The sequence below is a fragment of the Abrus precatorius genome, unplaced genomic scaffold, assembly GCF_003935025.1.
Source record: "Abrus precatorius isolate BTA unplaced genomic scaffold, Abrus_2018 Scaffold5, whole genome shotgun sequence".
Lineage (NCBI taxonomy): Eukaryota > Viridiplantae > Streptophyta > Magnoliopsida > Fabales > Fabaceae > Abrus > Abrus precatorius.
The window spans coordinates 5,332,098-5,346,538 of NW_020874395.1; the positions used below are offsets into that span (position 1 = coordinate 5,332,098).

At 26.5% G+C, this 14,441-nt stretch overlaps 1 protein-coding gene across 1 annotated transcript; it reads left to right on the forward strand.

The window, feature by feature from the left end:
• Positions 1–3,515: 3,515 nt before the first annotated feature.
• Positions 3,516–8,708, forward strand: LOC113867001 (pre-rRNA-processing protein TSR2 homolog). The gene is made up of 5 exons (XM_027501892.1): positions 3,516–3,767; positions 3,846–3,934; positions 4,935–5,048; positions 5,881–6,091; positions 8,099–8,708. The coding sequence occupies exons 1-5, from the start codon at positions 3,584–3,586 to the stop codon at positions 8,521–8,523; spliced, it is 1,023 nt and encodes a 340-aa protein (XP_027357693.1). The 5' UTR covers positions 3,516–3,583; the 3' UTR covers positions 8,524–8,708.
• Positions 8,709–14,441: the final 5,733 nt, after the last annotated feature.

Consider the following 14,441-nt stretch of genomic DNA (forward strand, 5'->3'; position numbering starts at 1 on the left):
GTCTATTAAGCCTATTAGAATAACCTATTTAAAATACATAAAATTTATATTAATATATTAAATAATTTTATATAAAAATTATAATATAATGTTATATTAAATAAAATAAATTTTAAAATGAATATAATTTTAAATCAGAAATTCTAATCCTTTTTATTTGAGCTAAAGAGTGTGCCTACTATATACTCTTGTACAAGATAGAATCTTATTTATTGGACTCTTTTGTATTTCTGTTACTTAATCTATTTTATAAGCATAACATTAATTTGTTATCTCAAATACATCTATAGCTGGTTCGTCTCATCTATCGTTTTCTTACATTATGTACTTATTTATATTATATATAACTTTTTTTTATTATTTTTTTCTTTTTTTTATTTTCAAAATAATAAAATATCTTATTCAATTAAAAATAATAAAATAATTTATTTATTTAAATGTCTTAATAAAAAGTAGGTCATTAAAAAAAATAATAAACTAAAATAGACATTTACAAAAATAGACTTAAACTTAATAACAAATTTATGATAGATAATAACTGAAATTTATATTTCAAAAATTTTTAAATAGGTCAAACTTATTTAATCAAAGTCCAGTGATCATATTTTCATCCCAAGTTGGAAGAGTATTATTACCGTCATGGCATGGTGGATGGAAAGGTATTATTGCAATTGCGGAGTGGATATCAAAATGTTTCGTAGGAATTGTTGTGGAATGAGAAATTGAGAGTGACAAGAGCGACTTGCCCCCTTCAACTCATGCGTTTGTCTTCACTTTCGTTTACTGTTTCAATTTTATTTGTTTACTATTATCTCAGTGGCGATGTAGTGAGCTTTTTCAATTATTTCAAGAAATGAGTTGTTGTTATGGAGAGAAAATATGGATAATTAGTTTTATTTGCCAAATTTTATTCATTTCAAGATAAGATTGATGATGTATTCGAGTTTTAATTTGGTGATTTAGGTAATAAAGAAATATAATTTTAATATTAATTAACTGGACTTATACTTTCTCTTTTATTGTTTATAAAGAAATATTTGAGAGATTTTATTAAATATTTTTTAGCAAATTTGTTTCAATATTTATATAAAATATTACTTTTATAAATTTATTTTTATTTTATTTTATTCTCGCCAAGAACATATTTCTGTCATTCCTTTTATTTTAATTTTTAAAAATTTCTTTATGTAACTCTTTCATAGGTTAAAAAAATTAATTTAAAAACTAAATTTAAAATTAGTTGTCTTATAAATTAAAATAAAAATATGTTTAAAGTTGATTTTGTCTGAAAAATTATATTTAAAATTGAATTTAAAACTAATTTTAACCAGAACCAGATTTAAAACTACTTTTAAATAAAATTCAATTTTTAAAATAAATTTGAAATTATTTTAAAAAACTAAATTAGATTAACTTAAAATCTAATCTATATGATTAAATTTAAAACCTCCCTATAATAAAATGAACACCAGTTTATAATATTTTAATGTGCATCTAAACATGTACCAATCCCAAAATTCAAGTTCCATCGTAATTAGAATATGATAGTTGAGAAATTAATGCTATTTTTATCCCACAATAATTAAAAGTGTTTAGAATTGAATCAAATAAAAAAAAATTAAAAAAAATTAAACTAAAAATTGATTAAAGTGAAAAAAATTACATTATATATTTTAATTTAGTTTAGATTTCAGTTCCTATTATCAAAATTGACCCAACTCAAACTAAAACTGATTATAATATATTTATATTACTTTCTATATTATATTTGCAAAATTTAAGATTTGTTGTAGAAATAAAGTTAGTTAGCATAAACATAAAATTAGTAGTATACACATATAATAGTTGTGTGTTGGAGTCATGTATGAGCTTAAAATATGAAGAGTTTGACAATTCTTAGAAGGCAAAAGGTCAAGAGATATTCTTAAGATATTTTTTAAGTTATAATAGTTTTTTAATTTATAACATACTTAGTTTAGTATGTTATAGGCTATAGCTTTTTATTGAGGTCTTTTCTTTTTTTCGTTGCTGTGTGAAATTGGAAAGTGATCTATGAATTAGAGATTGCAAAATCTCGGTTAAAGAAAAAAAAAAGATTTGGTTAAGAAAGAAGAGGTGCTAACTGTCGATTTAGGGCTATTTTTTAAACTTGTACTATTTAATTTTTTAAAAATGATATTTTAAGAAAAAAATGAAAACAAAATTTATTTATTAATTTAGTTTTGAAATTACTTTTAAAATGATAAAATTTAAAAAAATAAAAATAAAACATTCTTATTATTTCTAATAGTTATATCTTAAATTTTTATACTAAAAAATCAGACGTCACTTTAATTTCTCTGTAACAAAAATGTGTAGAAGCGAAAATTTGAACTATTGATATTAAAATTTATATATTTTTTATTTTTTTAATTCTAAAACAATAAAAATATATATTTTAAAATATATTTATCTAATTTAAAATATATTTCAAAATTTTCTTCCTTTTTAAAAATAAAAATGAATCATTACCTTTTCTTAATCTAATATGAATAAAAAAATATCAAAATTATTTTTAAATAAATTTCTTTTATCCCAAAAATTAAAATAAACAATATTTTCATATATAATTTATTTTTTAATTCAAATTAAAAATAAATATGTGGTTTTCTTTTTAAAGTTATGTTTTTATTTAAAAATTATTGTTTTAATGATATATTCTTTTCTATTATAAAATTATATAAAAATAATAAATTTATAAATAATAAAAAATATAAATTATTTTTTAAGTAAAATAATATTTTTAACATTAAAATAATTTTACACAATTAATTAAAAAATAACTATTTTATTTAACCTTGTGAGGGTGTTAATATTTATTATTTAATTATAATTATCAACATTCTTACTCAATACAATGGTCTAGCAATAAGTATACAAAATCAATAAGGTTTTTCTTTAAATATTTTTTTTTATAGTATCATAAATTTTAAAAACTTAATACTGTGCGAGAAAACACCCCACGTTACATTTTAGGTGTTTTTTTTATATTATTTTAAAAAAAAATTTACTGAATAATTTATATAAAAATCAACTTTAAATATTAACATATACCATCAATGAACTGTTTATAATTATTATTAATTGAATATATAAAACAATTTCTAAACAGAAACGATTTTGCATTTTTAAGAATATTATTAAATCAGAATTTTTTTAGAGATTGTTTTTCATCATACTAAATGATTTTTTTATATTATACAATTTTTAATTTAAAATTTTGTAAAATTTATTTTTAATCTAATAATTTTTTCTACTAATAGTTATAATAATATGTTTTAAAAAATTACAAAATTTATTAAATTTAAAAATAATTGTATAATATATATTAAATTAATTATTGAAAATTTTAATTTAATAATACGTGTCCAATAAGAAAATAACTAGTTGTAGAGATAAATTTCAATCTTAATTAAAGAAAAATCAACAAAAACACGTATATAAAACTGCTATCTTGCGGTATATAATTGGGAAAAGGGTTTATGGTGTTTTGGTAACACAGGAAAGCAGAGAGAGAGAGAGAGAGAGAGAGAGGGGAAGAAGAATGGAGAATTCAAGAAGACTACAAGAAGAGTCGAAAAGTGTTTTGAGCGAAGGAATTGATTTGGTTCTGTTTCGTTGGTCAGCTCTTCAAACGGCTGTTGAGAACGAATGGGGTGGTCGTGAATCTCGTCTCAAAGCTCAACAACTTTCTTCTCACATACTTTCTTGGTTCACTCAATCCAAAGGTATATATCGATTAACTGTAAGACCTCACATTCATTTAATATTTTTTTTTTATTCTAATTTTGATTGTTTCTGCTCAGAGCCGCTTTATATTGATGACTTAGAAGAGATATTGGATCAAGGTATGCTTTTGCTCAATGTAGAGGTTGAAGATGGCAGTATTGAAGAGGTAGGTTTATATTTTCTCATTTAATTTGTTGTTGAACTCTGCTAGTGTAATATCTTTTCTACTAAAATTTGCTAGTTAAAGGTTTTGAATGTTAATTTTTATAAGATTCTTTCAAATAGATTTGAACTGCGTATATTTTGTCGCTATTTGCTAAGGACTTGTTTGTTAGGGAAAATTACATTCACATCTCCTGTGGTTTAACAAAATTTCACTTGACAACCCTTCTTTTTTTTTTCACCCAAGACAAATTTCTATTAATTTATATATCAGCGTAATACCGCATACCCTTATCAATTAAACAAATCACCCCAAATTTCTTACGCAGTTATATGCAAGGTAGTTAAAATCCTGATTTGAATCGTAAAATCCCTCAATTGAACCCTATTGTAGTTGACCCCTCTTTCATATATCTCCTTTTTATGGAATCTAATTTGCCTCTAGCAGCTTTGAACCCTAACGCTGTTATCAACATTCAACAGTCCTAATGCATGTAGCCTGGTCTGCGCAACTAAACCCAGCAGTGTGCTACTGCTCTGAGTTCAAGTCTAGTGCTGCTGTTCTTGCATCTTTTTTGTTTTGGTCTATTTTTTACTCACGTCGATGCATTACATTCTTATTGAATAGATTATGATTTCTGAGTGCTACTTTGTTTAAGTGCTTTTACTGATTTAACGGTTTTTTTCTCCTAATTTATGATATTTTATATGAATAATATGAATTTATATCATATATATGAATTTTATAAAATCTTACGATTCAATTTATAAATTTACAATTTGCAATTGTCACTCTCCTTTACGATTTAAAGTAAAATCCCAATTTTAACTACCTGGGTTATATGATTCACAGGTTTGAAGTAATGTAAAATTGGAAGGGTATAGAATTGAATTTTGTTAAATTTCAGGAGGTGTAAATGTAATTTAGCCTTTTTTCTGTATGTGTTTACATTTGCAATGTCCAATTGTGCTTATTTTTCATATCCATGTTTGTGATTATGTAGGTAGCTGAAAAACTAATGGTTATGCATGAAGAATGCTTAGAAGGTAATTTTAAGTCTATCGAGACTCTCAGGGAAGCCAATCTTAAGCAAGCTGCTCATCCTCGTGCAATACAGGTATATTACAGCCACCATATACTCAGAATGGAACTTAACTTATTTATAATTAGATTAGATTCACAATATCAAATTTACATGTTTATATATGATTTATGTATTCCTATAAATTTAGCATTTGTCATTATAGAAGGTTGAAGGGGGAATTTGTAAAATTACAAGTCTTGTGTGCCTCAATAAAGGAATTCTCTAGTGGCTCTCTCTTGCCTTTCAAACTTTCTGTCAAGTGTCAACTGAATTTCTTTAAACCTTGTTTTAGATTCTTCAAGAAATTCTATCTATAAATTTAGCATTTATTTGGGTACTTGTAGTATCTCTGCTTCATTCATTCCCTGTTACATGTCATATAGGTTGAAATAATGGAGTGTATTCACAAATATGTCTGGAACTATGGTATTTCTCTATATTCAAAATAAGGAAAAAAAATTACCATGCTTCTGGTGAGTAGTAATAAGAGACACTGAGGAATTTGATGTACGTTAAGATTTTTATCGTGATAAGTTTATGAAACAATATAAACTGTCTGTTCATTGTGTTAAAAATGTATGATCAACTTTAAAGACTGCTTGATGCTAGGACTGAACTGAATTGCCTACAATTTTGCTTACCTTCTGGTTCACACAAGTTTCAACACCCTGCTAACAACCCTGGCATGAGACAAGATTTTGGTAATTGTCAACTTGTTATATATGCTTACTAACTAAGTAAGCATGTTTGGTTGATGTATACACATTTATCTTTCTTTATATGTAACCTAAATAACAACTGGGTGATTATCCACTTCCCTTGATTTTGAAACTCGTGATAATGTTAGTCATTTTTTATGTGCTAGATTGTGAATGATGATGAAGATGACACAGATGAAGATGGTGATAATGATGAAAACATTATTGGAGACAACAATACTGCATACATGAATGTGGATACTCCAACATCTGAATTGAACTCAAATTCAGTGAACATGCAAGTAAATGAGCCTCTGCCAGAAGTTGCAGGTGAAGCAGATGATGGATGGGTTGTAGTGTCAAACAGAAGAAATAAGGGTAGAAAAAATTAGATGCAAAATCATTTAAAATTTTCAGTTTAAGGATATGTACTTTTCCTTTGTCTTCTTGTGCTTTTTGAGGTAATGCATGAGGACCAAGGTGTGTAGCTATTTATCTAATTTTTTGTTTACTCATTTAAATGTATCCATTAAAAAAGAGAAAAAAATGGATGAGTTAGTATTCTTGGAAATCCTTCATCACTTTGTTTTTCTGTTTGCCTATATGACATTTTATGTTTGTAGCTTTGCTTTTGAAATTTGAAGGTTGTGCCATATCTTTCAGCAGAGTGATCAAATTATCCAGCAAAGTTGGTTACCTTGTCTATTCCCTTGTAGCACAGTAGATATATTTCTTTCAAGCTTATATGTGTTTTCCATTCCTAAATTTTATGGGTTTTGTCCCTCTATTTGTGTAACTTAGGTGTGCTCTGATCCCTCTTATTAATGTGGTAACACAAATAGTTGACACATCTTTGTTAATCATGTCATCATTCAGTGGTTATTAGCATAGGATCAGAGAGGAGATGAAAGATCATAACTCGTAGAATCGTAACACGGATATCTTACAAAGTTGAATATATACATGTAAAACAATATAAATATGAAGATGAGAGAAGCTAAATAAAGGATACCCACTAAAACAGAGCAAAGATGGAGATGAGAAACGGGAAGAAGGAAAAAGATAAGGTAGGTAATGTATTCTGATGAGAAGACTATTTTTTCCTTTAAAAAAATCTCAAGTGTCATTTTAAGGGTAAAAAAAAAAAAAGTTAGTTTATTTTTAAATGATAAAAAGTTTTTTTTATCTTTAAAAAACCCTACAAGATAAACATGTAAGTTTAGCAACTTAAATTGCAAGCAAAAACAGCCCTAACCACACAAACACTTAAAGAATCTAAAGAGAGCACAACAGTAGCATAATCATTCCAATTCAATATGGAGGTTACAGGAGTGATCATTATTTGCACAAAACGGAATCACGCATAATATGTATGGAAGAGTTGTTCTTTGGAACAATTACTTTTTATGCAAAAAAGTGATAATACTCAGGCCTTTTCTGGCCGCACAGGTTACGCATAATCACTTTTTGCCTAAAAAGTGATCACGTGCATACAAGGATTGAGATTTCTCTTTGGAACTATCACTCTTTCCAAGTAACCATGCACACTAAGTAAGATTGCGCATTATCACTTTTTCCAACTACCACTTTTTTTTCTCTGGAACGTTCACTTTTTACTTAAATAGTGAGCACGCACACTCTTTACCATCAGGTTTCTCTTTGGAGCACACAATTTTCACGCAAAAAGGAGCTACATGCTCCTGCATGGCTATATAAATAGGCCAAAGTAGCCACGCATTCATTCTGCAACCCTAAAACTCAGAATTCTCTCTACCTCACCTCTCTTAAAAATTTCTTTCTCATCAATTATCACTTTCTGAACTTGATTTGAGTGGATTTTTACTTCTTGCAAGTGAGATTAAGCATCATCCATACTTCAATTCCAGGTAATTTTCTCTCTAATGCTTGAATTTTCTGATTAGGGTTCTTCAAAGGAAAAGTTTGGAAAAAATTCAATTATGAAATTTGATGAGGGAAATTCCTAAACATGTGCTTTATGTGTGTTGAGAAGAACCCACCAAGTGTTTGATAAAATTGCAAGTTGAATTTGAAGTTGATAGTGTTGCTATGTTTGTTCTGATACAACTGCATAAATTCAGTTAATTTTGTCCCACATCATGTGATTTCTATGAGAAGGCATTCTGAATTAAGCTTTCACATCTAAATGCATTGGACAACTTCAAAACATCATGCATATTTTAAGTTTCTTTACACTAGTCAAACATAATTCCACCTTGGTTGTGATGAGGGTTGAACTCTTATATGCTATAGTCAGTGGAATGGTGATAGATGTAGGAGAAGTAATCAGTGGTTGTATGCTGGAAATCCTGAAAAGGAAAAGAGACTCCCTAGATTTTCCTTCTCTAATTACTTTGTAATGTGAAGATGCAGGTGTGGATTTTGGTGATTTTCAGGAGCGTATTAGAGCAGCACCCCCTTCTATGGTCAAAGATATTTACTCTTCCAAACGAGTTGCTGCTGATTCTGCTGGGCCTGCACAATTCAGAAAAATTCCTCGATTAAGGGTTAAGGATCAATTACAGAGTTTGGCTGAAAAACAAAATGCACTTCATGAGAGCTACATAGCTGGAGTCATGCTTTTGGAAAATATGTTAGTAAACATTGGGAAGCGTATGGGAATGACCTCAAATCAGATCTATGATATCCAGGCTGAAGACACTCAATACCTCAGATCCACTATCTTTAGTGATCTTCCTCCATTCAGAACAGATTATTCTACTCCAGCAGAAGAAGAAGATGAATCTAAGGAACATGAAGAGAGTTCAAAGGAAGAAGCAGCAGATGATTAGATTAGGATTTTATATTTTTTGTTATTTTCCTTTTTGTAGTTAGTAGTATTTTGGTTTTGTTTTTAGGATAAGTACAAGTTTTTGCTTTCACTTTTTGATATTTTCATGGTTGTAAGCACCTTTACAGTTTTATTATTTGGTATTTTTCAGTTCAGTTTTCTTTGATAATCTACTTTAAATATTTGTGATATTTTTTGCAGACCATGCTCTCAATCTCATGAGGTGGAGCGCATGGACTTTATTCTGTGAACAACTCTCGTAAAAGGGGAGGTGATCACTTTATCTCTAATTTTATGTGTCTCAGTTTGTCTTTGTTAGTAAAACTTAAGAAAATATGAAAACCTAGTAGTTTATCCTGTTTGTGTTTTAAGTTCTTTTGATGCATAAATAGAGTTTTTTTCTTTTTCCACTTCATGATTTCTAATTTTTGAGTACATAAATTATTTGTGAATATTCTTCGTATGATGATCACACTTTATTTCAAAAGGTGAATTGTAAATATTTTTTTTATATGAAATTATCACTTAAATCTCATTGGTAAGACTTGAGCCTTCTATCGTGAATTCTTTTTTGTGTGTGCATTTTCATCACAATTTTCATTCACCTTCTAGAACTTGCTCTGTTTCTTGGTTGAATATGTATTTTGCAATTTTCATATATTTGATAGGGACTTTCTTTGATTATACTTAGTTAGCTTAAATAAGCCTTCCTTATACTTGATTATCCTAGTTCACTCCTTTGAGTTGAACAGACTTTTTTCCTTGACTTATTTCATTACAAGCCTTAATGAAAAAAATCATATTACCTATCCAAAGGAAAAGAGGTTAATTTGAGTTTTATCAAAATTAAGTTTTGAGTGACACTCACATTTTAAATTGCTTGAGGACAAATAATGTTTTAAGTTTGGAATGGAAGAGAAAAGAGTAGCAGAATCAATTGAGCTATGTTCAAAAAGCAATAAAAAGCAAACCTATGTTCAAATACAGAAATATTCAAAATAGTGTTGTTATAAAAAGAAAATTAATGAAAGAAATGAAAAGAAAATAGTGAATGAAAGCAAAAGAAAAAAAAGTGATTGGAATTGTTTAACATCATCTTTGATCTAAAATTGTTATGTCTGTTGTACAGTTTAAAGGATGATTGAAAAATAATGCAGTTTCATTTTAGTTTTAAGCTTATTCACTCAAAATGTCTCTCTCCTCTTTGGAATTATCTGAATTGTTTCCCTATTTATGTAACACTTACTTTAACCTTAGTCCCATTTTTAACTAGCAAAAGTACTTTTGATTTGTGATTAACTGTATATAAGTAAAGGAAATTGAGAATATAGGTAAGCATATGGTAAGGTGAAACAATTTGGTAATTTTGAGAGAAAACACTTATCTTAAACATTGATGAGTGAAAAGAGAAACACTAACTTGTGAGCTGTGATGATTTCTATCATTAATATGTTGCATGAAGCTTTGTTGATTTATTTACTCAATTAGTAAGATTCTGCATGAAATGATTTTCTTGAGTGTAGCTTCATTATAATTGATTATGAAAATGAATTTGTGGAAGGACAATTAGAAAGCATGAAGTGGAATGAAAGAGCTTTGAAAAACTTTGAACATAAAATTGTGTAAAAAGATTTCTCATTTTTTGTTTCAATAGATGGATAGATCAAATCCCTTTGTGTGTTTTAGATTGCTTGAGTACAAGCGAAAATTCAAGTTTGGGGTGATGATAAATTCTCATTTTACTAGAATTTTAGTTAGTTTTCTATAAGTTTTTTATAGAAAAATAGTTACAAAGGTTAAAATCGCATAAAAATGTTAATTGTTCAAATAAATTTAATTTGGTTAAAATAATTCAAATTGTTTAGATTTCATAGATTTCTTATGTAATTTGGTTGATTGGAATAAATCTACAGGAAATTCTGAACTAAGAATCATGACTTGAAGAACAAAGAAAAAATTGGATGAAAGTGATCACTTCAACCACAAAAAGTGACAACTCCAAAGTTATAAAGCATAAAGGTACTGAGTGTGGCTACTTTTGGTACAAAAAGTAACTACTTGGAAGTTGTTTGATGAGGGGCATGATCACTTTTCTCATTGAAAGTGGTCGCTCCAAAGCTTGATTAAAGGAGCTCAACTACGCATTATCACTTTCCATGCCAAAAGGAGGAACGCTGAAAGGTTTCGAGAGAAAGGCTCTACGCATTACCACTTTTCTTGCCAAAAGTGAGTCTTCTAGAGGAGTTTTTAGGAGCAAAGCTTACGCGTAGCTACTTTTCTCACCAAAAGTAACCACGCGCAAGCCTGTTATGAAGGAACTAGGTTGCGCGTGGCTCCTTTCTGTGTAAATAGTGATTACACGCAAGTCTTATGAAGAAATACATCTATGTGTGGCCACTTTTCTCACAAATAGTGATTGTTCTAGACCCTGGCTTTGCAGGAAGTCCTGTGTGTAGTTATTTTTCTCACAAAAAGTGATCACGTTAGAAAAGTAAAAAAATTATGAATAAATCAAAGCTAGGAATTTACGCATTTTTTCTCATTTTTTTCTTTTCTAGATTCTTAGAAGAACAGTGAACGCTTAAGGAGCAATTTCCAAGGCTCAATTGTAGGGTTTTTACTTCTTAATTCTCCTTTATTCTACATTTCTTTGAATGTTTGTAATGTTTTTCTCTGCAATTCTACATTTCATTGTAATGGAAGGCTAATTCTTTGAATTAATTCACTAAATTTACTCTAATTATAAGAATCTAAGTTAATATTCTTAAAATGCTCCAATTCTTCAACCTAATTTTTTTCTTTTCCCAATTCTGGGCATGATTTTGATTAACTAAGAATTAATTGTGTAATTAAACCTCATTGAATTTCGCTTGAGATTCTACATTATATGTAATTCAAATTTTGTTAAGTGTTATTCTTGTAAGGTTTGAATTGAATTGAAAGAGTTCATAAGATTTTATGCTTGAAATGCTAATCCTTCATTAAGAATTGTTTAATTGCTTGATCTAAATTTTACATTGAATTCAAAATGCTAATTTTGCAGTAATCACATTGAAGCTAAGTTTAATAATTGGAAAACATAATTTGAATCCGATGAAGAACTCTAGATTAGATTATTAATTAGTAGATTGATCAATCACTTACATTTGAATTTAATCCAATTTAATTTCTAATTTTGTTTTTACCAAATCAATATAAAAACTCCCCCGTTTTTAAACATAATGCATGGAAGATGTTTGATATTCTTTCAATCATCCAATGATCCTTAAGAACATAACTTAAGTTAGTTTAACCTAATTACTATATTTACTTTTTCATTCTTTTGATGGATTACTAGTCTTTTTAAGCCTCAAAGAATCGTTATTACATGGTTTAAGTGCAATTACTTGAAGGGTTAATTGTATAAATGATGTGCAATTTTGACTATTTGAGTTAATTAGGCTTGATTGGATTGTGAAAATGTTTTTTATTTTATTTTATTTTTAATTACAAATCTGTTATCTTACTTTCATTATGTTTCTTGTTTTCTAATATTTGTACAGGAAACAGAGAAAATAGAAAAACCTTGTTTGCAACATTTCATTTCCAAATATTAGAAAACAAGAAATAGAATGAAAACCGAAGGTAAAATCATTTCCTGAAGTAAAACAATCCTTAAATTGTTTAACTTTTAGAATTTAACAAATTCAGTCCTTTTATTAATTTTATTCCATTTAAACTTTCAAATTATTATTATTTTTATTCAATTTCATAATTATCTAGGTGATTTTCATGTGTTTTATCATTTAATGATGAAATATAATATTCTTGATGTCTCAAATTTTTGGAGATCACTCACTTTTTAAAAAACCTAAAATATTATGATGCCAATAATCTGTAATTTTTCCCCCTCAAAACTCATTCACATTGTTGTGTAGCCCCTAAAGATTAAGCATGCACGCAAGTTAAAATTCGATATAAAAAATAATGATTTATCTATAAAACAGCTTACTAAGAATTAAACAAATGTATATGATATGTCCATACTGGGAATATAATAGTTACTTTTTGTGCTCGTGAATGTTATTGGACACTGGATATACAGTAGTAACTATATAACTCGGTTCATTGTTCATGCCAATCTGTTTGAAAGTTAAATTATATATTTAGTTAGTAATTGACTAATTTATTTTAGTATTTATATTTTGAAAAGTTACATATTAATATTTTTATAAGTCTTTTGTTGTGTTTTGATTTCTGATGTTTATATTTTAATCTATATCATTATTATGACGTTAACTATAGAAGTTAACTATAGAAGTGACTAAAATATGATAAAATACTTGTATGGTAGCTTAAAATGTTAATTGTTTTAAATATAAAAATTAAAATATGTTTTTTTAAGTATATGAGCTAATTTATAAATATGTAAAATATAAACAATAAATATATATTTTAATCAATTATAATTTTAAAAGAATATATTATACCAAATTTAATTAAAAAAATACATGTATTATAACTTGACCTTATTTTCATAACTCTTGATTCTTGACTAATAAAGAATCTCATTTAATTTGATATTTTAATTTTTATTCTACATTTAAAGGAATGAATAAAATATTAATGTTAATATTTTTATTATAATTATGTAATATGTAACTATATCAATTTATGTATAGTATATTTTTTGGCTTAGTTAAATGTTTGGTATTTATAGAAGTTATATAATTTAGTTTTAGTTCTTATAAGTTTTTGTATTGTTGTTAAGATAAAGTCACTACTTTTTCATGAGTTGTTATTTTTAATTCCTTCAGCTGAGAGTGATATAATAAAATTATATTCTAACAAAATATTTTTATAAAAATTAAGTCTAAATTATGTAATTTTTATAAGGACTCAATATTCAATTAATAAATACATATATGATTTTAAATTATAAATAATTTTTAAGTTTTTTTTTAAATTTATGATTCTTTTATTTAGTAGTTTATTTTTATTTTTTTCTAGACAATTTTATCAATTTTGTTTATTTATGGTTAAAATATATATTTAATTTCGATAACATTTATTACAAATTAGTCCTTATAGTTAAGAAAATTTACATTTTAGTCTTTATATAAATATTTTATTATATTTTAGTTTTTGTTATAATATCGTTAACGATAAATATCAAAATGCAACAAAACGTTATTACAAAATCTAAAATATGACTTTCTATATAATAATTACTAAATATATAATTTAACTTTATTTTTAAAAAAATTTCCTTTATCATACAAGACAGTTTTTTTCTTCCTCTAAGGATTACCACAGTCTAATTTGGTTGATGTATCAAATCGAATTCCAATAGTGTGGTTATTCATAATTTGCATCGTGAAATTGAGAGGAAGATATTCGTTTATAGTAAATAATGTTCAAACTACTTTTTAGTCCCATGATACTTTTTTATGTTATTGTAAATATTTTTTATGCAATGGAAAAACATATTATAAGTGAGATATAAATGATTAAATATTATTTAAAAAAAGTCAAATATTCAAATCAGACACGAATAATTCTGCTTCATCTTAATTATTGATACTTATAAAGGCAAATATTCATAAAAACTCATAATTATTTAAATGTATAAATTGAATTCAATTATTATACATAAATGTGTAAATTATTACCTTTTTTCATATTTATCTGTTTATTTAGTTAAATATTGTTTAAGTTTTGAAAATGATTTTTTATAATATTATTACAAATTCATCCCAATTAAAAAATGATTTTAATTTGTTTTACTCTATCTATTTTTTTAACATTATATGGTGAAATTTTTCATCCCCCACTGGATTAAGCACTAGGTAGATAAAAAAAACTCAGACTTATGAGGTCAAATATATTTAATTACTCGATTATAAATTTTGTTTAAGAACATATCTTTTATAAAAATAA

Coding starts and splice junctions, on each gene's coding strand:
- LOC113867001 (XM_027501892.1), top strand. CDS start 3,584: ATGGAGAATTCAAGAAGACTACAAGAAGAGTCGAAAAGTGTTTTGAGC. Junction 3,768..3,845: donor TTGGTTCACTCAATCCAAAG/GTATATATCGAT, acceptor GTTTCTGCTCAG/AGCCGCTTTATATTGATGAC. Junction 6,092..8,098: donor GTCAAACAGAAGAAATAAGG/GTAGAAAAAATT, acceptor TGTAATGTGAAG/ATGCAGGTGTGGATTTTGGT.